The sequence below is a fragment of the Larimichthys crocea genome, chromosome I, assembly GCF_000972845.2.
Source record: "Larimichthys crocea isolate SSNF chromosome I, L_crocea_2.0, whole genome shotgun sequence".
NCBI lineage: Eukaryota > Metazoa > Chordata > Actinopteri > Sciaenidae > Larimichthys > Larimichthys crocea.
The window spans coordinates 10,670,759-10,693,891 of NC_040011.1; the positions used below are offsets into that span (position 1 = coordinate 10,670,759).

Genomic DNA, 23,133 nt, shown 5'->3' on the forward strand with positions numbered 1-23,133 from the left:
CATGCATTTCTTCTGGCTACTATAGTTAGAGCAGGATCCACAGATTTCTCCCCCTCCTCCTCCTCCTGCTCCTTCTCCACCACCATCATCACCCCTCAGCCGACTCCCTCTTGCTTTGGTTTGGACTCCGGACCGCGAGTCATGCCGCGACACCTGAAGCGCACCCCGGTCCCGTTGCAGGACCGCATGTTTCCCTTGTAACTGGATCTACTTTTTTATTATTATTATTTTGGACCGAGAGGAGGGCATGCTCTCCTCGTCTCTGGAGAACACTTGCAAAGAGGAGAAGAAAGTAGAAAGACGAGGGTGAAGCAGCAGAAGCGACAAACAGAGGAAGATCTTTTTTTTTGTTTTAGAGAGAGAGAGAGTCTAACTTACTTGTAGATGTTCGATCAGGCCACGACTATGGGCGATGGGAACCACCGCTGTGGACCCAACCCGCTGTGCCCGGACCGGATGGAGACAAAGTGCCGCGCCGAGATAGGGAGCCGGTCCCCGGTTCAGAGCTCCACCGACACCCCGGGGACATCAGCATCTACCCCGACGTCCTCCAGCGAAGACGGACACGACAAACTTTTGGGAGTGGACCCAGACTACTGTCGGAGGATATTAGTGAGAGGTGAGTGGACTGAAACACCGTGCGTAAAAACCCAGTGTCACACTGTGAGTGTGTGAGAGAGTTTGGAGGGAAATGAGGCCATTTTAACTTCAGGATTTTAACCCTAATTAAAATCTAAATCAATAAGGATCCTGATTAAAAGCTTCCACAGACCTAATGACACACAGAACTATTTAAATAATAAAAGAAAAATATAAATCTGAAATAAAAATATTTTTAGTTATTTAGTGTTTCCCCTCTTCAAATCATGCCACTAGAAAACACCACAAACTGAAAGAAGGCCAGTATTAATTTAATGTTATTATTAATATTTTAAAGGTTCGTTTCTAAACAAAGTGGTCAACACCTCTGCTGCAGGGTGGACTCCTGCTCTCATAACAAAAGGCTACTTTCACTTCCGTGATACCCAAATGATTGTAACACCAGACCACACCTGCAAGAGTCCACTTCTAATAAATAGCATAGAAATATATGTATGAAAATATATTTAAAAAAAATAAAAATAAAATAAAAAATCAGCTCAGATAATAGTTGTTTGGCACAGATCATCTGTCACAGCTGCTTTTATTTTGAAAATAAATCAATTGATTGGTCAGATCAATAGTCAAAGAATTGAGCTGGGCCTTGTGTGTGTGTGTGTGTGTGAAAGTTTGAATAATAATAATAATAATAATAATAATAATAATAATAATAATAATAATAATGTGGACACTGATGAGGATAATCAACAAAGATAAAACATCATGAAGCTCTTCATCAATAATCACATAAGGCTGTGTGTGTGTGTGTGTGTGTGTGTGTGGGTTTGTGTGTGTGTGTGTGTGTGTGTGTGTGTGTGTGTTCCATGTCAGACGCTGATTGCCTTTGTGTGCCGACCTCACGTTAATGAACGTCAGAATAATATTTAATTCAACATTATTCCCAGTGTCCACGCCCCCCTGCAGGAGGCCAGCAGCCTCTCAACCACCCTGAGACTTCTTTAAAAAAAAAAAAATCTAAAAATATATTTTTAAAAAACGCTGCTATCATTTATTTCTTGTATTTTATTCTCTAAATATTTACTCCCAATAATTCTATTTTTTTAAAAAATAGGTCTGTGTTAAGACTCAACAGCTCCAAAAACATCAAACTCAGTTTATGTTTGCACGTTAAATTATAGAAAATTCAATAGTTCAGTAAATGTGTTGGATGGTTGCAGGGAAGCTTAAAGGTCACCAGGCTCCAGAAAACATACATAGAACATATACATATATAAATATATACATATATAAATATATAAATATATCTGTGTGCATGTAGGTTTGCATTTAACACCTTTGTAATTGCAAACATAAAAACAGTTTTTTTCTTTTGAGTTATTGTGAAGTTTCCTGCATTAAAAAAATATAGATTTATTTATTTTATTTAAATGCTTTCCAAGAACAAACACTCCTCCTCTCCACTCAGATCCTCGTTTAAAAAAACACATATTTAAGTCTCTGCTGGTGTTTGCTGTGTCTGTGCGCAGGATCTTTCCTCGCTGTGCTGTGTGACTGTTTGCTCTGGACACGATCAATATGTCGGCCTGTCATTTCTTCGGTTAAAGGAGAATGGATGTGAATATTTTCGGCCTCTGTTTGCTCTGTTTAATGTTTGTGTTGGATGATTCAGTCAGTGCAGCGTGTGCGGCTCGTTTAGCTCTGAGCAATAAAGGAGAGGAAACGCAGAGAGGTGAAGAAAGAAGGAGAATCTGAATCTACTGTGATGTGTCAGGCAGCTTTTTCATTAAATTGACTGTTTCTCTTATGAGATCTGGTGCTCATGGATTCTCTGTGAATCATCAGCACGTTTGTTAATGCTTCCCATCACATGAGGAGGTGCTATCCTCTACTGTACTGTACAGTCCGCAGTGAGCCAACGACGCCTGCAGCGTCAGGGTTTGTTTTTCACGCCTGAGTCTGGATGCTCTGCTTTTCTGCAGCGAGGCTGGGGAGGGGGGTCACCGAGAGGTCAGCAGGTCTGCGTACAAGCCGCTGGTTTCCACTCCACTGCTCTCAAACGTTCTCTGTTTTTTAGATATTTGTATTTCTCTGGAGAGAAAATGTGCAAGTATACGCATCTGCGAGATTTGGGTTTGTAGCATATCTGGTGCAGGCTCTTACTCGCCCGGCGACACATTACGCAAAGTTATTACGCGTGCGTAAAGATGGAGACGTCCTCTTGTTTTCATTACGCAGCTCCGGCCTATATGCAAACACTGAGGAATGGCTGTAAATGTGTGATTGGAGTCACTGTTTAACACAGATCAGGACGTATAGACGTGATGGATTTACTGCGCGTCATTAAACACCTTAATGAATTCAACCGCTGCACCAAAAACACTCCGCACTTTTCCTTTTACGCACCGACTCTCCTTCAACTACACCCGCTGCGTTCAAAGACAAACGTGTCGTTCACCTGGTGATTTAAATAAACATTAATACAACAGAAGATGAAGCACAAACACACCAATTTAAAAAAAAATGAGATTATTCAATATTTTTTTTACTTGAGTGTTTTAGTTGGTGTAACGTCTCTATAGAAACACTGTGGATGTTGGGTTCAATCAGTTTTGTTTCATATTTAATTCAGGGCTCTTCATATTTTATTGAATTGCATATTTCATGACTTCAAAACCTCTGGACAAAGAGCAGCTCTTGTCTGGCCTGCGCTTCAGTTCAATGTGATAAATACGAACAAATCGGCGACAGCCAAAGAAAAATAAAAAATAAAGATTTTAATGCGGGGAAAGAAGTTTTTAAAAGAGAAATAAAAGAACTGATTAGAGCAAAATTAAATCAAGAAATTGTGATTTTTTAATTTTTTTTATTTATTTATTGTTTTACAGTGTAGACAATATCCTGTGTGATGGCTGACACACCTCATCCAGGATAATATTTTAATTTGCTACCATTAAATATATTTTTTTCTTCTATTTAACAGACAAACAAATATCGAAGTAGCCAATTCTTGAAAAATCAGGACAGCCTTCCAGCCAACAGGGTGGAACAAACTCAACTGAAAATAAAATGCACAATAATGCAGATTTAAAGACCCAAGACTGTTGTTGTTGTTGTTTATAGATGATGACACACTGCCTTATCACTTGGAGTGGAAACAGTTGAGAGTGAAGCCTTTGGTTCCATTTTCTAACTAGTTTGAGGTGAATTAAATATCAGTTTTAGACGCAGTGTGTGTGTGTGTGTGTGTGTGTGTGTGTGTGTGTGCGTATTTTACATCCACATACATGTCTTATAAAGTCTACAATACAACATTGTGACGCAGCGGCGTTAAATGAAGGATTTTAATTGGAGTTCACGCAAAAACCGACCCACATCTACAATTAACCTTTACCCAAACCTCAGCTCGCTCTGAATATGGATCAATTATCACTCACGCAGCCTCTAATTTAAGCAGCAGACCTCCTCACATGTTTGCTGTTATTTTAAACACACACACACACACACACACACACACACACACACACACACACACACACACACACGCAGCTGTGTATGTGATGACAATCGGGTCTTTTATTCAGGCGTGTTTAAAAATAACACATACGCAGTTTGTTGTACTCAGAGACGCACAGATGCGCATCCATCCATCCATCCATCCATCCATCCATCCATCCATCCATCCCTCTCTCTCCCTGTGTGTCTAAAGCCATTAGCCTATAGCACCGCTCATGAATATTCCATCAGTTTGGCACCGTGTTGTCCTGTAGAGTCACTCCAGACTAAAAAAAAACAAACTGACTCCAGTCACGTTTTAGAATAAAAGTATAGGATGAGATTTATTTATTTTCCTCAGGTTCAGTGACAGGATTGTCACATTTAAACTAATAACAGCTGTTCGTGTCGCTGTATTCAGTGCAGGGACTTTCTATCATGGCGCACCGTGCCTGAAGTGTAAGAGTTAACATGGGCGGAGTGATATAACACGGTGAGGCGTTCAGTTGTCCTGCTGTGGAAGCGGACATTAAAGTTACACAGAGGAAGCTAGCTCATGTTTACATGAATACAAACCTTCCAAGAACCTTTAAATAACAATAAATAATAACAATAATAATATTTTTTGGATGCATATGTCTTTAAATATTCGGCATATTTGAACTTTTGCACATTTTCTGCAGAAAACTGTGCAGTTTAAATTTTAAAACCCAAATTATCATCTAGTACTTCAGTTTTAATCTTACTTATATACAATATATACATATACAAATGACTTATAAGTGAGTAAATGTTGTTGGATATGTTTCCAAAATGTTCCCTAAATGTTCTCTAAATGTTCTTATTGTTTTGGACAGATGCCAAAGGCACCATCCGGGAGATCGTGCTGCCGAAGGGTCTCGACCTGGACCGGCCCAAACGCACCAGGACCTCGTTCACGGCCGAGCAGCTGTACCGGCTCGAGCTCGAGTTCCAGCGGTGTCAGTACGTGGTGGGCCGCGAGCGCACGGAGCTCGCGAGGCAGCTGAACCTGTCGGAAACACAGGTAAGAGGAAAGCACGTGACATGCTGACGTTTGAATGAACCTAATAGAAACTCTGCAGATTTTAATGTGATCGTTTTGAATATTAAAGTGTGTTATTTTGTGTTTTTATGGCCAATGTTGGAGGTCATGTCGTTAATTTGCTCACAGGTGTGTTTGGGCTTTAATTGGCTGCTCAGCCAATCAGAAGCGAGCAATAAAAGAGCCGCCACGCCCCCCCAAAAAAGAGCACAGTCCAGTCAGAGCTGACTTCTCCACATCCAGGGTCAGATCCAGGCGCACAGTGTTTCCAGCGACATGTTTATTTCAGATGTTTGCTGCACACACACACACACAAACAGTCGGTCATAACGAGGCCCCGGGGTCTTTGTGAAGGCCTAACACGGGCACCGAAGCCCGCGGCCTCACATTTGCACAATTGCTTTGTTGTTTTTGTTGAGAAGTGACAGATTATGGAGCCAGACATTAAAACATGTCAATGTTATTTAAAAAAAACTGCATGGAAACAACAAAACAGCCTCAGAATCAGATGAGTTCGCAGCTCTTTGGCACAAGATTCAACATCAGCAGCCTGAAAAATGCAAATTACGCACAGTGTCTTAAAAATACAAAAACACACCAAGCATCACAGTGTGTTTTTTTTTTTTTATTTTGCAGCTGTAAAAATAATAATAATAAAAAAAGAAAGTATCTTGTTGCTTCCCGTCGGGCCTGCTGTCTGTCTGTCTGTACATCCGGGCTCCTCCTGAACGCTGCATGGCACATTTCGAGCCCAACCCCTCTGTGTGTATGGCCAATTCGGTTTGTAAGCGCAAATTGTATCGAAACAATACCAGTAAAACCAGTATTTATATAAAAAGAAACAGATTTGAGTCACTATAGAGCCGTATAATCTCAAAAACAGACACAAGTGCGCGCTGCTTTGCGTCTGGAGGCCACGCTCAACAGACACAAGTGCGCGCTGCTTTGCGTCTGGAGGCCACGCTCGACTTGTAAAATTCGCAGTTCATGGCTCCAAATTTCCAAAAAAAAGAAAAAAAAAATCCACAAAATAAAATATTGTGAATTCAAAGTAATCCTAAATGTCAGCGTGTTAGTTTGTTCGGCTTTAATCACTTCTGCTGTGAAAAAACAAACAAACACTTGTTGCAGAAACTTTAGGCGCTGTGCAGTGCGCCAACCACAAAAAAAACTCAACGCACTCAAACATAGAAAGAGGTGGGAAGGAGGTGTGTGTGTGTGTGTGTGCGTGTGTGTGTGTGTGTGTGCAGATTTGGGAACACAGAGCAGCCACTGTGTCCCTCATTAGTGCTGACACTAGGGGTGTTAATGGGAGGGCCTCAGCTTCCTGCTGCTGCAGCTGAGGAGACGCAGGGGCCAGCAGCTGATTGGCTGAATGAAGCCGTCTGAAAACCGCTCTGACCTTCAAGTGAGAACAAAATGTAAATAATAAAAAAAAGTAATGGCGTGAAATATTAAACCCAGCGCTCTGAGATTCCCTAATGCCGTGTGCTATTGGAGCAGTGATCGAAATGCTTTTAGCTGGCATCAGTGCTGGCTTCTTTTTTATTATTATTATTGTTGTTATTATTATCATCTTCTTTATGGGTGCATATTTTTAAGCAAATGAACCATTCAAGGCCAGTCACAGGGGAAAAATGGAAGATGGAAGTTTAAGGTTTCCTTTTTTAAGCCTTTTTTTTTTGTTTGGGCTGTTTTCAGGTGACTTGGTGTTTTTAGTTCGCGGCTCAAGGCTTTCACAGGTTTCCAAGGTTTTTTTATGTGCAAATTAAATACAGCTGGGTATAAAAGCAGCTCCATTATAGTAAAAAAAACTTTTATCTGTTTGTATTCAGCAGATCTATCTATCTATCTATCTATCTATCTATCTATCTATCTATCTAATCTTGTTATTTTCTGTGTCAGGTGTCTATTCATGGTGATTTACTGCGTCTCTTGGTGCTTTTAGTTCCTTTTGCAGGTTTTTCCAGTCAGTAATTTGATTTTTATCTCCAAATTTATATTTTTACGCGCATATTTTGTGTGTACTAATAAGACTACAGCGTGCTCTGAACATAAACACATAAACACATGGTGAAAAGTACACTATTTCCCTCTACGCTGGCCTCTAGACATCTATCTAAAATCGACCTACGGGCATTTTTTTCGATCTTTTCTCGAGCACAAACATCTCTTCTTTATTTCGATCAGATTCAATAAACACGGATGGAAATATGAACTTGTAACCTGCTGGAATTGGAACAGTTTGATGTGCGTAAAAGCGTAAAATCATAAAATCAGCTGTCTTGTCTGGCCTAATGAGTCGTCGCATTTCTAATAAATAGAGAATCGGCGTTTTTTTCTGTCAGGTTTCGATGTGTTCATCAAATATTAAACACGATCCAAACACAGCAAATACAACACGGAGCTTCAGGCACAATTTGAGCTGGAAATTCAGAATTTGAACTTGTTTAAAGAAACATGTTGAGACGTTTCAGCAGCCGGAACACGATCCAAGCGTCATTACGCACTTTTTGAACGGATACACTTTTTTTATTCTAAACTTTATTCCAAACATGTGACAGGGCTCGTCATCAGTGACTGAAACACAAATACTAATTACAGGAATATGGGAGGTTTGGATCGTTAAGTGTTTTTTAACAATGTTTGGGGATTTGGTCATTGACCCATGGTGTAACTCCAATTAGTTTGGTCAGGTATTCAAACTGATCACGCAATGAGGCAGCAGACATTGGTAACACACACACACACACACACACACACGGACGCAAAACGCAAAAAAGTGGCAAAAATTCAAATTTTCTTGAAGTTTTCTGAAGATAACCGGAGCCACGAAGGGAAATAAAGTACATTTTTAATTTATAATACATTATCAAATTTCTCTAAAGTGTCTCCAACATGCACAGAACTCTGATGATATTTTAAAATCGTCTGTTTGTGGCGATGTGCGTCTTTATAAAGGACAAACAGAGTGCCTTTTGCTCACTGACGCACTGATTGTTGCGCACAAAAACTTTTTCTCAGTCGCAGAAACTAAATCCGAGACACACCGCGTCCGACACACACGACAAACCAGAGAATAACCGCGCGTAAAACCGGGTGGAGACTCTCCGTGTCCGTGCCTGACCCTTACATTAATAATACTGATCATTAATAATATCTGAGTGTTGGTGCTTTGCTGTCACGTTTCAACCTCCAAAACTTGTAGATGGATTTGGAGCGAGTTCACCTTCAACATTAATTTCCTCGATTAAACGCAGAAAAACAAAAAAACAAACATTTATCTAAAACTGCACCTCAAGTCTTCAGATCCACTTTTAGGATCCAGCCTCATTTTCATCTTTGAACCGAAACGCGCGGATAGAAACTTAAAAAAAAATATTATCTCCAACCACCGTGAGAGGAAACCGGTAACTCTTCGTGCATCCAGTAACGCGTTACTGAGTAATCCGTTACCAGCTCCGAGCTCTCCCTTCATCCCGGCAGGTGGCTCCCCGCTACAGTGTAACACGGCAGGAGGGGCTGCTGTGCGTACAAGCACACCTCCATAATCTCTGCTTCACTCACCTTTTCTAATCAGTTTGCACAGAGATGATTAAAAATATGTAAATATTATATATTCACTGAGGCTTCTGCTTTTATTTTGAAGGTATGCTCTGTTAATTGATGTCCAGGAGGATTATTTATATTATTTCTAGGACCAGATAATGTTGAAAACCTGTGAATAAAAGGCTCAGCAACAAAATATAATCCACTTTTCATTTAAAAAAGATTTTTGGCTTCGTAGGAGAATCTCTCATTTCTGTTCTGAACATTTTAGGGACAGTTTTTATCACAGTTACCCCAAAATCCTGACTAAAAATGAGTCAAACGACTTCCTGCAAGTGTTTTTTTTTTGTCTCTCTTTGCACAAAAACTTCACACATTCTTGGACGTGTCCTGCCTGTTCTGACTGGTTTGGCACTGAGTGAGACTTCAGGAGGAGATTTCAGGACCCCATGCTGTGTGGTCACTTTAAGCTCTTCCACGGTCCTCCTGAGTTGAGTGCAGCTGACATATACAGTGCCATTGTATCAGTCCCATTGTTGTTTGCAGCTCTTCCGTGGAGCAGCTATGGATTTAATGGTCTCTGGGCCGCGTTAAACTGGTTTAATCCCGCAGCAAATAGGAAAGAGAGAGAGAGAGAGAGAGCTCAGTGATCATGTTTAATCTTTAATGTGAAGCTGGCTAAACAACGCACAGATGTGGGCAAATGTTTGCGTTTGTTTGAGGACACGGTGAAACTGGATTTTGAGTCGATGTATTTATGCTTTGACGTGGATTTAACGGAGGAAAGCGGCTCAAATTAAAATATTTCCTTGCCACAATTGAAAATATATACAAGCAAGGACATGTGGCACCAAAAGATTTTCTTAATTCATGACTATAATACCGGACCTGTTGTCAAACGGTTCTTAAAACCAACGTAGGGGATAAAAATGTGTGCATAAATATGCTTTAAGATGAGAAATTCTGTATTTACAGCACACGTGTGTTTAGTTATGCTTGTTTAAAAATGTCCTCGGTCTCTCTGACTTCCCCTTTTAGCCGCACAACAACAACTTTTATAATCCAGACCCACGGCGTGTTTTTGTGTAAGCGTGTGTCACATTAACACAAAACGAAGCTCAGGAGGGTTCAAGCCCAGATCAACTCCGCTGGAGACCTTTAAAACACACAGGAGGCTCTCTCACTGACAGGAAACGCCTCGACTCACACTGTTTCTTTGTTGTTTATTCAGTTTAACAGGCTCTCGGGGTCCTCATAGATTTGTTTACAGGAGGATGAGGCGAAGTTAAGCAGCTCAACTTAAGCTGAGATCCACAAGTTGGATAGATCGGTTCTTTATCGTCCTTTCAAGATATGTCGTCTGTACATAACCTCACTGTTGTCAAATATAAACTCGGGTTAAACTCCATCCATACATCGTCAACGATGTGTCAACTCTCTGACTCGACAGCCAGTAAATTAACACGATTGAACTGCTGTTAGATTATAGATGTGCTTTGGTTTAATCGGCTCAGCAGAAACAACTTTTTATAATGAAGGTTTGGACCAAAAGTCAGAACTCGAAGTCGTCCGAGCAAATTTAGGAAACCAAAGCATCTCTGCCAATCATCTTCTATTTCCAACCTGTGTCCCAGGTGGAGTTATAGCCTGTATCCAGTGGCAGTTGGTGTTGGGGCATGCCACCAACCACACAATCAACAGTTCAGAAGATTATTGTAGATGTTGCACGTTTTCAAAGATCTCTGAGCAACTTCGCGCCGCAAAGGCGTTCATTAAACAAATGTTCCCCGCCGTACTTGATATGATTTAAATCCACCTTCCACCTCGGCGTGAACTTTACCGACAGGTGTGCCAAGTCATCCGAGATCAGTGTCACGCTTCCTCCCGTCTTCTGTCTCAAGTTCTTTGATACCAAACAGCCTCAAACACACCTCAGTGAAAACTTTTTTCGGAGCTGAAAATGTCCCCACGCACATATTTGGTGTTTTTGCAGTTGTCATGTCTTGAAAGAACCGTTTCATAGAGACTGTGTGACCTTTAAATGACCTCTTGTGAAATCTAAATTCCCCGTTAAGAAGTTTAGGCTTTGTTATAGCGGTGAACGGACACAGGAGCACGCTCCAGGTTTGATTTCGATGTCGAAAGAGAGAAGTGTTTTACTTTCATTAAAAGACCTTCAGTTTGACTGTACATGCTGCAGAGAGCGACAGCAGACAAGATGACAAGTTGTGTTTCTATGTCTGCGTACAGTGAATGTCCTCGTTGTGTGCATTGTTCTCCATGACGGCCCAGACAGACGGTGTCTGGACACTTGTCTGGAGCATAGAGGGCTCGGGCCATGACGTAAAGCCGTGCAGATGTAGCAGGGAAGCGGCTGCACAGTGCCACGATTGTCCAAACCCCAGACAGACTCTGGCTGCCTTCGTGATTTGAAGAAACTCTGCCGTGACCTAAAACGGGAGAGTCGTCCTCAAAAACAGGAACTTTTTGTCCAAACTCGTTGATGGTCAGATAGAAACCCGCGAGGCTCTGATTGTCTAATCAACTGATTAGATAATTAGAAGAACATAATAGCAATTAAGTCATATTTGCCTTTGTCCCTAATCAGTCTCAAAGATTGAATTGACTTGTTTCATCAATCAGCTTCTGGCAGAGTGAAGTGTGTCATTTACCAAACATATGGAGGAGCATGTCGTCCGTCAGCCGAGGCGGAAACTGGAAAATCAGAAAGAAGTACACACACACACACACACACACACACGCACACACACACACACACACGCACACACACACACACGCGCGTCTTCAGACCAATCAGCGAGGTCAAAGCTCGTCCATGCAGCCACTTTGTGTCATTCACCAGGCAAATGTGTAATACAATTAAACCGGCAGATTACCTGTGTGGGAGCTTACAGACACCTGCCAGGAGTCACCGAGTGTTCACAAAACAACATCAACTGGAAAACACGGACGTCCAAGTCGTAAAAATACTTAAGTTACGAGTAAAAGTGCAGACATATTTCCAGGAAAATTCAAGATATGTAAGTGGAAGAGTGACTCTGAGTATTTTTGTCCATGTTTAGCACCTTTTAAACGGTCACATGCATTGGTACCCTCCTTTTTAAAGCACAAATTCAGCTTTCACTTCTTATTTTGTGAGTTTAACAAAATATAATGTGGCCAGGAACCATAAATGCATAAAAAATGACATAAGTGCACATAAAAAAAGTCAAAATCTTCAGTCCTAATCACTTAAAATATGATTATAGATGTGAAAACTATTTATTTCTACACACAAATGCAGCAGAAAATGTAAAAATATGTTCATCCATAGTCTACAGATGTAAATGAGCCTCACATCTGCACTGATTTTCTCAGCTCGTCTCTACAAATTACACAAAGTTTATGTCAGTGTAAATAAAACATGTAACCACTTTAGATACATTCAGGTAGCGAAGGAACTCTTTTGTTTTGAGCGTTTGCCGTTTTTTCTTTAGCTCGATTTGAGGTGTTTTTCTGTGCGAGGAGCCGTCATTTCTTCCTCTGCACGATGGAGGTTTCTTTGACCTTTAATGGGGAGAAAAAAGGAAGAGCAACACGAGGGATGGATCAACGTCTCCCAGAGCAGACAGACATGAAATAGACAGATAAATATGAAGATAAAAAGGGTGTTGGGTTGTGAAGCCGTCCACGGTTTTAAGACTCTCTTCTCCCAGCTGTGAAAACAATCAGAAAAACCTAATGTGACAAAAAAAAAAAAAAAAAAGCGAGCGCCGAAAAGACCCAACACTGTTTGGAATGACTGCGGGGTGACATGCAGGAAAAGTCATGGACCACATTCAAACCCCTGCTGGTTTTTCTTTTGCGAATGAGCCGCGGCACATCTCTGAGATTACAGTACGTGAAGGGAGGAGGCAGAGGCCGTCATCTGAAGCCGGTGGGGTAGGGAGCGATGGCGGTGAATGGATGGAGGACGGGAGGGAGGGGCGGAGAGAGAGAGAGAGAGAGAGGGAGGAATGAAGGGGGAGAAAAAGAGGTGGGCCTCATAACAGTCCCAAGTGCTTTTGCGCTAAGGAGGATTAGGCAGCCATATCTACCAGCGATGCTGTAAGACGGGGTTGACCCCTGGCTGAACCTGGCTGGACATGTGCTGCAGCGATGGAGCACCAGAGCGGGTTTACCCGGGCAAGGCGAGGTGATGGAGGGCAGGGGAGGAGGGGGGTGCAAGGGTTTAGGGTAACAGGTAAAATGCGAAGGTGGTGCTGCAGGTTTAAGTTTGAGGCAGGTTGGGGGTCCAAAGCTGGATGTTTTCTAACCTGAAGAGCTGTTTTATCCGACATGAAACAGACTGAGGAGGGACGCAGTGATGTGAAAGTGACTCTATCTGACTCATCACATTTTTTGATCAGTTTAATTCATGCCACAATAATCTGGTTTGCTCGGTGTAACCAGCAGATATAAGTACGTTTTTGTTGGACTGCAGCCAGGAAGTCTGAACCCGCTCCACCTCCGTCACCATAACAGACTCTGACTCAACACCAAAGAAGTGTTTCACATTTCTTACATTAATTCACCGTACATGATCATCTCAACGCTGCTCTAAAACAAACTCCACAATACCAGAAATATAATCCAGGTGGACAAATACTAAAAAAAACATTTTATTCCTGCAAATCCTCCCCAAAGCGACACCGAGGTCATGTCCTTGTGTCCTCGTCGTGTCTGTGGCTGTTTTTAAAAACACTTTCTTTTCATATTCTTCACAATAAAAGCATGAAGCATGAGGCACGAGAGTAACAAAAAAAAAACACGAACAACAGAATATAATGAACAAAAACAGAGATGACAGTGTGTGTGAGTATAAATGAATCTTGAAGTTTATTAAGATTACAGCTGAATTTGATCATCTACTTAAAAGAGGTAAGAAAAACAGAGTTTTTTATGCTGTTTAAGGTTCTTTAAGTCACCTGATTTTGATTAAAAACCAACAGAGAGACAGTTTGAACATATATGTCTTTAACTAATGGCTGCTTATTTGCCTAATCTATTGAGGAACCTGTGGCTGTGTGTAGAAATGATTGTTGTGGAGTAATTTCTCTTTGTAAGGGTTAATATTCTACTAATACTTTACACAAAGAGCAGGTAGTAACATATAATAATTTATATAAAGTGATAAATAACTGGTGTACGCAAAGCTGCATTAAAAATGTCATATTTAATCCAAATTATTACATATTGCCCCTTAAATGAACTCAAGGACAAAAACTATTTACACTAAAAGCTCCAAAGTTTAGCGGTTCAGGCAGGAAATGTCTCTTCATATTACTGATTAGCCGACTGGAGAGATTTTAGTTAAATAACCCAAGAATGTTATAATAATTAAATTTTGGCCCAAACTTAAGCCTTATTCTGTGTTAGTACAGCTGCAGCTAATGGTTGTTTTTATTATGGATTAATCTGCTGATTATTTTCTTAATTAATTGAAAATAATAACCTTGATTAATTATTTGAAATGTGAGAAAATGTCCAAGGTGTTACGTCTTTTGAACGTTTTGTTTTGTCAGTTTAAAACTCCAAAATATTCAGTTTCATCTGCTATGAAATAGAAAATACTTTAACGATTAATCGATTTTTGTTTCTAATCGATTAGTCGATAAGTCGTTGCAGCTTTCATATGGCCTATTCATTTAAGTTTTATCTTTTAACAAGCTGAAAAATATATTTTCATCGTATGTTTTGAACAGAATCGGACAAATGTTAGACGACTAGCTTTCACGGGTTACCTGTTTATTTTAATTGTGACTCGTGGCTGCAGATGGAAATGAGTTTTGAGCTGACGCCGGTGCACAATACTGTCCGTAATCCATCAAAACATCAGCTAATTTTCATCATTCATTATTTTAATTGTTAATAATTAGTGTGACTACAATGCGTCGAGCCATCAGCTCGTTCCTTCGTTGGCGCCCGATGGTCCGTCACGTTGGTCGCCATCGGTCCGTTACTTTACGTACGGTTGAGTATCTGCTTGTCTGTTACGTACGTTTCAATGGCGGCTGGTGTGCCTGCTACAGTCTCCATGAAAAACAGTTTCCATTGTTGTGCTGCTACTCATCACATGCCTGGGATCAGGGGGTCTGAACGGGGTCACGGCGGGAGCACCGAGCTGCCGGAGAGGTCATGGAAAGTGTGAAAGACGGTCACCGAGCGTCCTTCTTAAAGACTTTGTCGTCACATTTCACTGTGCATTACGGGTATTATGCAGCGTTTTATCACGTTAAAGCTCTCTCGGGTCAGTAAAGCTGAGAAGTGATTAAAAAAAAAACACAAGAACAAAAGAGACGGGATAATGAGAAACATCCAAACAAACAAATATATTAATCTTAAACTGCAGTTGCACGATGGGACACGGCACAGCTTAGCTGAATATTTGAACACAGACGCATATGGATCCCCAGTTGATCTGTACATTTGGTCTTGATCTGGCTTAACCTTTCTACCTCTAGCCCAGTTTGCCTGCCACTCTGTTTGCAGCTGTCTAGGTTCACAGCGTAGGCCTCCGATTGGCTGACCTCTGCCCGACTGGCCTGTGTACTCATGCATGCCCGCCTGATCATCTCTCCCTGACCTTGAATTTACCCGCCCCGCGTACACTTACCCCGCGTCTTCTCTCTCTTTTTTTTTTTTTGTCTCCTACCTTTGTCTAGTCCGATGACGTCTCACCTTGTCTTGTGTCGTCGTCACCTTTACAGCTACTTCCTGCTCCTTTAGTGTGACGTAGCATAATGTGGCAGGAAGTGGCTTTCAAAATAAAATGAGGGATCAGTTGGTAGCAGGTGTGGAAGTGAGGTGTTTCAAAATAATTGACATTTTTTAATATATATACATATATATATATTTTTCTTTTTGTCTTTACTAAACACATTAATAATCATATTAGTCCAATCATGCACACAAACAAAAGACCTCCTTTTACTTAAAGAAATTTCAATGTGCAGCACCTTTAAAAACCACAGGACAGAGTGCTTAACATGCCCAACAACACCATAAAAATACCATAAATAAAACAAAACAATAACTTGAAATTAGACTTTAGATTTAGATTAAACTTGAAAGCATTAGCGAAATGGATTCACTAACATATACAGAGCTTTAATTATACAGCACAGATGAATTAAGTATAAACAGAATAAACAGTAAATATATGGAGGTCAAACATGGAGAATTACAACAAAATGAAAAACAAGCTCAACACAAATTATTAAAGTAATCAAAAAGTCTGAATTGTTGTGGTCATGCACACATTTAAAACTCTCCTAATATATTTTTTACACCTATAATCATAATGTTACGCTGACACATTTTCTTTGTTTTGCTTTGTTTAAAAAAACCAAATTTTTATTTTGGATTTCACACAACTCACACAGGTAATAAAATAATTTATTAAATTTATGAAATAATCAACTCTCTTGCAAAGAAGAAGAAGAAAATCAAAGAAAGAGTAAAAATCTTCATCCACTCGCCCTCCTGCTGCTTCATAAATCATAACACGATAATTATCATTACACAAGTTATCAGAGTTTTATCTTTCAGAAACAATTCACATATTGAAATTAGCGGCTGTATTTAATTATAGGGCTGGTGATTCGTCAAAAAAAAAACCCATTTAAAATAGATAAATAAATAAATAAAACCTGTATCTAAATATTTAGAATAATTAAGTGATCTCATTCAAAAAGTTTTGTCTGTGAAGTCAAAGCCGGTTATTTGTTATTCCTACATATGCAGCATAAACACTCACTACAGCATCAAAATATGTATCCATCCACACGTGAAAATAGTCCCCAATAAAAGCAGCATTTACCCCTGTTTGAGGAGTGTTTGCTAAAACCTGCAGTGCCCAGCTGTTTCAGGAAACAAAGAGACAAAAATACAGAATAAAAAAAACAGAAGTCTGTGATAAGCCAACAATCTCTGATTTACATGCACAGATCTAAAGATGCAGATATTAGGTTGGCCCAACCTTCCTGCCCTGGTCTCGGTTTCAACCACCTCAGTCCTAACCCTCCTCATGCGGACTCCACCCGTGCCAGGCCAGAGAGCAGAGGGCGAGGCCTGGGGGAAATGCAGGTCACGGCAGATCCAGATCTCCCTCTGTAATCTCTGCCCCAGCTCTGAACCCTGGATCCCATTAAAAAGGATTTACATCCAATAGTGTAGATATACCAAACGGCAGCTTTGCTTTCTTCTCTTCTCATCCACCACCAGCAAGCTTTTTTTTTTTTTTTTCCAGCGATGGATAGGACACGAACAGAAGACCGAGCCACGCCCACAGCGTAGGGATCAAGGAGAAGGACCGGTCGGGAGTTTCATCTGTAGTGAAAGCTTTTCATGGGTTAAAGAGAGATCTTAGAGAGGCAGCGTGAGGTAACTAAATATAGATGGAGAGGAAGGCGAAGCAGCTACACGGGGATCATTTCTGCTGCTTATCCCACCATACTGTCCCCTCTCCCTCCTCCTCCCTCCATCGCCCCTCTTATCTCCATCTCCACTATCCCTCCCTCTGTGCCTCTCTTCGGGTCTTTACAGTAAGAGCTGCTGGCGTCAGTATTCCTCTCTGAGCTGTGGGATCTTCTTCCGATCCCATTATTCGTGTCATGGTCGGTAGCCAGAACTATGATCTCACTCACTTAACACCAGGCGGCCTGATTCGCAGTCACGCATCCAACACGGCTACGTTCGTGGCTTATAAGATGAACGCTCACTGGTACCGGCTGCACGGAGGACCGCAAGAACTGTTGAGGAGCTTTAGACAAGTTGGATAGAGGATGTGAAGTGTTGATGCTGTCTGTATCCTCCGGAAACAATAAAGTGCCCTTGAGCTTGAGGGAAGTATTTGTCTCTTTCCCTGCTACACCAGCTACTCGCAAACAATGACTGTCTGCGGTTTGCATTGTGGGTTTTCACTCGAAACAGCTGCTACAAGAGCAAAGTTACAGCCGGATGACTAAACAATGAAGTGAAACTCACTAAAAAAGCTTCAGATTCAGGTGATAATTCTCTGCAGGCTTCCACCACTTTCACATTCGTTTGATTTTCATATGAAATTCTCAATTTTAGCCGCATTCAAAGTGAGAAAACGCCGACACTCGATGTGCAGAATCGTCCGATATTGACGTTCTCGTCTAGGCCGAGAAGCAAACACGTCTCAGCTGTCGGCCAAGAAAAGTTCAAAATACTTGAGTCACTTTCTAGTAGTCCAGTGATTGACTTTAGATGTGACTGTCGAGGCTTTCTGTCCGGACTGATTGAAATATTATTTCTAAATTGACAACACCCTTCGAGAAATGTTTAGAGAGTCCTCACTCCGTCAAAGCTCAGTAGCTTTCGTCAAAGTCAGTTTTTCACAGCTCCAAAGGAAGTTGAACTCAGCATGAAACGCGTGAACAAATTAGTCATTTTTAAAGTGAAATTCAAGTGAAAATCTGCAAAGAGAGACCGGTAACATGATTTGAAATGGACAACGCAGGATAAATATTGAACTACAGGAGCTACCAAAGTCTGTTTTCTTACACCCACACAGCTGCAAGGATCTCGACTGTAAGAACATCGGGTCTTACTGATAAACGGGGTCATGTGCTCGCTGCAAATGTGTGTGTGTGTGTGTTCAGGTCACATGTGACTTGAATGAATGTGTGTGTGCTTACACAGTCCTTGCTGTGTGTGTGTGTGTGTTGCGTTGGACCTACATCCAGGTTATCTGTGCTGTCTGGCTGCTGTGCGATCAATAAATGGTTATGAAACCTTTTTTATGAAATCATGAAGAGGTTGATTGGAAGTCTGTCGTGTGTCTAAATAAGTTTTGATGCAGTAAACTTGAGGATGAGTGGGAAATAGACACTCAACCTGTTCAGCTGGTTTCTATTGAAACCAAGCATGTCAATCTTTTGAAGAACTTTTAGCGTTTTCCACACTTTTATCAACAACATAACAACAAAATCATCCAAGTTTCCAAATGTGACAGCATGCGTGACGTCACCCACATGTTCAAGTCCCAGCTCATCTAAAAACCAGCATGTGGATCATCAAAAGGAAGATTGATGCCTTTAGAGCCACCTGTAACGGCACATACCTGTCAATCAAAGCGTCCACGCTCTTAATCCTGCATAACTTTAAGCCTTAATATAATGTGAACAGGTGAGTTGTACATAAATTCACCCTCAGTACAGTTGTCATGAACGGGGAAATTAGCTACAGAGACCAAAACTGTTTTTTGTACCAGGCTGTAAACATGTTTATTTCTGCTGTGAAGTTGGACATTTGAACATGGGGACTTATGGAGACTGACTCACTTCTGGAGCCAGCCTCAAGTGGACGTTTGAGGAACTGCACTTTTCTCTTTTTTTTGGACATAAAATTGCTTAAAACTTGATTTTCTCTGCTTTATTTGACTGTTCACTGAACAAATCAAGACATTTGTTCATGTTACCTCGGGTTTTAGGAAACCACGATGAGCCTTTTTCATCTTTTCTGACAGATGTAAGACGTTACATGTAAATATATATCTCAGAAATGACTTATCATAGCATCCCTTCTAAATCTTACATTAACTTGTATACCTGATGTATAACTGAGGGCAGCTTTTGTGCCTGTACGTCAAAGGCAAAGGAGGTCAAGTCATTATGTGGGAACGCTCTGCAAACAATGAACACGTCAAACTTTCCTGATCTTATTCTATCAGCACATTTGTATCAAAGCGAGGCTGTGCCAGTCTTACTGGCTGTAGTGAGTCTGCAGTGAAACTCGGTCAGGATCGTATAAATTATACACGTGTGTGATTCCTCTCGGTGGTGGCTCTCCGTGCAGCGATCTCCCGTGACCCCGCCGTGCCCTCCAATCAAACACCCTCTGCACCGACCCAAACGTTTTTGTCATTTGGTTTTTCTGTAACCATAAAACCGGCGTTACCCCCACACGCTATACATTAAAGCTACGTTGTGGTGCATAAATTAAACATGGCGGACAAGGACAGGCAGAGTTCACTGAGCTTTTCTCAATCTGCTGCGGGGCTGGTGGCGTGATGGCTCGTGCGGTGAAACTCTGAAGGTTGCTGCCGTGACAGAGGACGATGTTGCTGATGTCGATTTATGTTTTTAAATTTCATAATTTGGCCAACAAATATCCACAAACAGCTCGATCTGTGGTGCGTTTGCATCATTTGTCCAACCTGCTCTTCCTTTACTCAGACTTTAACACACATCTCTTTATTTTTCTGACTGCGCTAATATTCCCACTCTGCTGCATAGCTCTGATATCACTGCCCCGTCCCCATATGTGCATTTCTAGCCTGTTAGAGCCGTGAAGTGTGAGAGAAGGTAAAGTGCATGGAGCTAACCATGATCAAATGTGCAGAGAAAAACAACAAGAGTTGATCCAATGGCTAGTACCAGGGGATTACAGCATCCCTGCTTGTTCTGCACGGGATATATAAATGCGTGTGTGTGTGACTATACCGCCAAGGTGTTGCGTGTTCTCACCAACATGCTAAAGCGTAGATATGCATCAAGCAGGGGGGGGTCACAAAGGAGTCAGTCATACATGTGTTTAACTTTGAGGCATGTAAAGAGGATGTAGGATAACGTGAGGATGAGTTACAGAGATCTGCACACGTTATGATGTTTAAAAAAAAAGAAAACCAGGTGGAGTTTTCAGGATAGGGGAGCTTTGTGGTACAATACGAGACGCCAAATATCTTCAAAACTGGCAAATTTCAGAAAGATTTAGTTGTTTTTTTAGTCATTTCTTTCTTTGCAAAGCTTTTGTCAGTTGTAGAACGAGAAATTAAAGGTACAATATGTTTGGAAAGTGTGTTTTTTTTAAACAAAAACTGATCGTATGAGTCTTGTTTGTTGTGTTCTTCAGGTCAAAGTGTGGTTCCAAAACCGCCGGACCAAACAGAAGAAGGACACCACCAAGGATTCGGACAAACGCTCCTCCTCCACCAACGAGTCGTTGGCCACCTGCAACATCCTACGCCTCCTGGAGCAGGGACGCCTCCTATCGGGGCCCGCCCCGCCACCCAACTCCCTCCTGGGGCCTCCGCATCCGGTGCACAACGGCTCCCTGCTAAGCAGCCCAGGTGGAGGCTCCTCCACCTCTCCGGGCATCAGCAGCAGCACCCCACCCAGCTCCCTAGCAGGAGGGACTTTCGGGCTGTCGCTGCCCTCGCTCACCGGCACCCCGTCGTCACCGCGGCTGGGAGTCCCGCCGCCGCACTCCCTCTGCTTCTCCATGCCGCTGCTGGGGGGCGCTCACCACGAACTGACATCCGCCTACGGCTGCGGTTCTTCGGCTTTCGAGCCGTACATGCGGCTGGACAGGAAGGAGGCAGATCTGGGAGGGAAGAAGACAGTTTCTTAAAGTAACTTGTCCCTCTTTTAGGACACCAGGGGACTTTCCTCCTCGGTCGGGCACCCTGCCAACTGTTTGACACATGAAAAGAAAAAAAAAGTCCCTGGATCATAAGAAATGTGAAAACGGAAGAGACCAGATTGTTTCCCCCATCACGGCACCATTTTGTGCCACAGCACTGTTGGACACAAAATGGTGAAAAGGACGTGATGTGATGGAGAAAAAAAACAAACACAAAACAAAAAAAATTGGGTTTTTTTGTGTTTTTTTGGCAGAAATGCCGATGTGTGTATGTTGTGTGAACCCTGACAGACAGATGTTTTTATCACCACTCTCTTCGCAGTGGTTTTAAGTGACTCTTCACTTTTTTTGTCCAGTGAGTTTGTATGTGTGGTTTTCTTCTCTATACAGGCCTTCATTTAACTGTTCAGGAAAAAAAAAAAATACTTGACATGGATATTCAGACTCCGAGTCAGTCTGAATGTGACACATTGTATTTCAAACGGAGCCGTCTGTACACATTTCGGTACATATTCCAAGTGGCCATGTTTAAATTTTTAGTTAATGTGCTATCACAATATGGAAGAAACACTGAAAAAAAAAAAAAAGAATCGTAGCATTTTAAATATCAGTCTGTTTTGGTGTCCAGCAGTAGTTTTTTTGTAAAATTCTTTATTTGGTTGTGTATGTGTATAAAATAATATGTGGTAGGATCTGGACAAATGGTGCAAAAAAAAAAAAAAAAAAAAAATCACATATCTAGATCCCATTTTAATATAAAAAGAACACGTGAGTTTTGTGAGAAAGCTGGTTAGACTCTGCCAAAGCGTTTTATGGATTAAAGCTTCGGAGGAGTCCAGAGAAAATGACCTTTGAACCTAGATTAACTTCCCAATTTTTTGAATTCACAGCTTCCTTTACGTCTAAGAGACGGTTTGAATAAAAAAAAAATCAAAAAAATTCAAAAAAAGACGTGAGGAAAGAGTTTTAAAAGATCATGCCGATTTTTATTTTTAATTTACGGACCAGGAGGTAGTTTGTCTCAGTCAACATTCGATCCAGAATTTTTTGTTTTGCATCTTATATCTCAGCGTGTTTCGGACTAGAGCTGCAACGACGAGTCGAATCATCGATCTGCAAAATTTTTGATAATCGTTAAACTGTTTTTCAAGCAAAAATACCCCAAATTTTCTGATTCCAGCCTCTAAAACGTGACCATCTGATGTTTTTCTTTTGTCATATATGACAGTAACTCAAACAGACGCCACCTTGCAAATGACTCGATTAATTGGCATGCTGATAATTTTAAATATTCGTGAGCAGCCTTAGTTGGGATGAATATATAACGCAGCAAAGAGCCGTAACACCTGCTGTTTCATGTCGCCCATTTTGATTGGTTTGCAACAAGTGTTGATCCATCAGGTCACATCCATAATCACGAGAAAAGCTTTTTTTTTTTTTTACTGTGTGCACGTTTAAGCTCCTGCGACACACGTAAAAATTTGTCTTTTTATTCATTGAATTTTTCTTGAATTTGGTATTTGTGTTTTTGCTCCATGTCCCCCTCTCGATGGACTCTTGGCCCTCCTGTTAGACTTCACCTGGGCCCGTCTTCAATGAAAAAGACTTCCTCTGTTTGCCCCTCCTCATTGAAAGCACTTTATGTTTGTAGGTTTTTTTACACTTCCTTCTGTACCTCCCCCCTCTTTGAATCCGCATTGAGGACAGACTTCAGCTTTTGCGTTTATTGTCAGAAAAACTTCGCTTATTTCTTTCAGCTCTATTCTTAATTGATTTGCCTCAACCTACTTTAAGACGCGCGTTTCTCTGCGGTCGAGAAAACACGTACGGCATGCTGAAGGAGGAAAGAATCAGCTGTAGTATTTCCTCTGCCTCCATTTGTCCAGGGTTCCTTGTTGTCCAAAGAAAATCAAAACTCACCCGCGAGAACCTGCAATTTGCCCTCAATCTGTGCGTGTCAGATGAGTTGTCGCCCCCTTTTCATAACTTCTGTCTCTCGT

At 41.3% G+C, this 23,133-nt stretch overlaps 1 protein-coding gene across 1 annotated transcript; it reads left to right on the top strand.

The window, feature by feature from the left end:
* Positions 1-259: 259 nt before the first annotated feature.
* vax2 (ventral anterior homeobox 2) lies at positions 260-22,292 on the top strand. Its single transcript, XM_019271592.2, has 3 exons — positions 260-619; positions 4,950-5,137; positions 20,624-22,292. The coding sequence occupies exons 1-3, from the start codon at positions 385-387 to the stop codon at positions 21,119-21,121; spliced, it is 921 nt and encodes a 306-aa protein (XP_019127137.1). The 5' UTR covers positions 260-384; the 3' UTR covers positions 21,122-22,292.
* The last annotated feature ends 841 nt before the right edge of the window (positions 22,293-23,133 follow it).

Excerpts from the sequence above, each read along its gene's own strand:
- vax2 (XM_019271592.2), top strand. The coding sequence starts at position 385 with ATGTTCGATCAGGCCACGACTATGGGCGATGGGAACCACCGCTGTGGA. Across the intron at positions 620-4,949 it reads TCGGAGGATATTAGTGAGAG|ATGCCAAAGGCACCATCCGG; the intron begins GTGAGTGGACTG and ends TGTTTTGGACAG. Across the intron at positions 5,138-20,623 it reads TGAACCTGTCGGAAACACAG|GTCAAAGTGTGGTTCCAAAA; the intron begins GTAAGAGGAAAG and ends TGTGTTCTTCAG.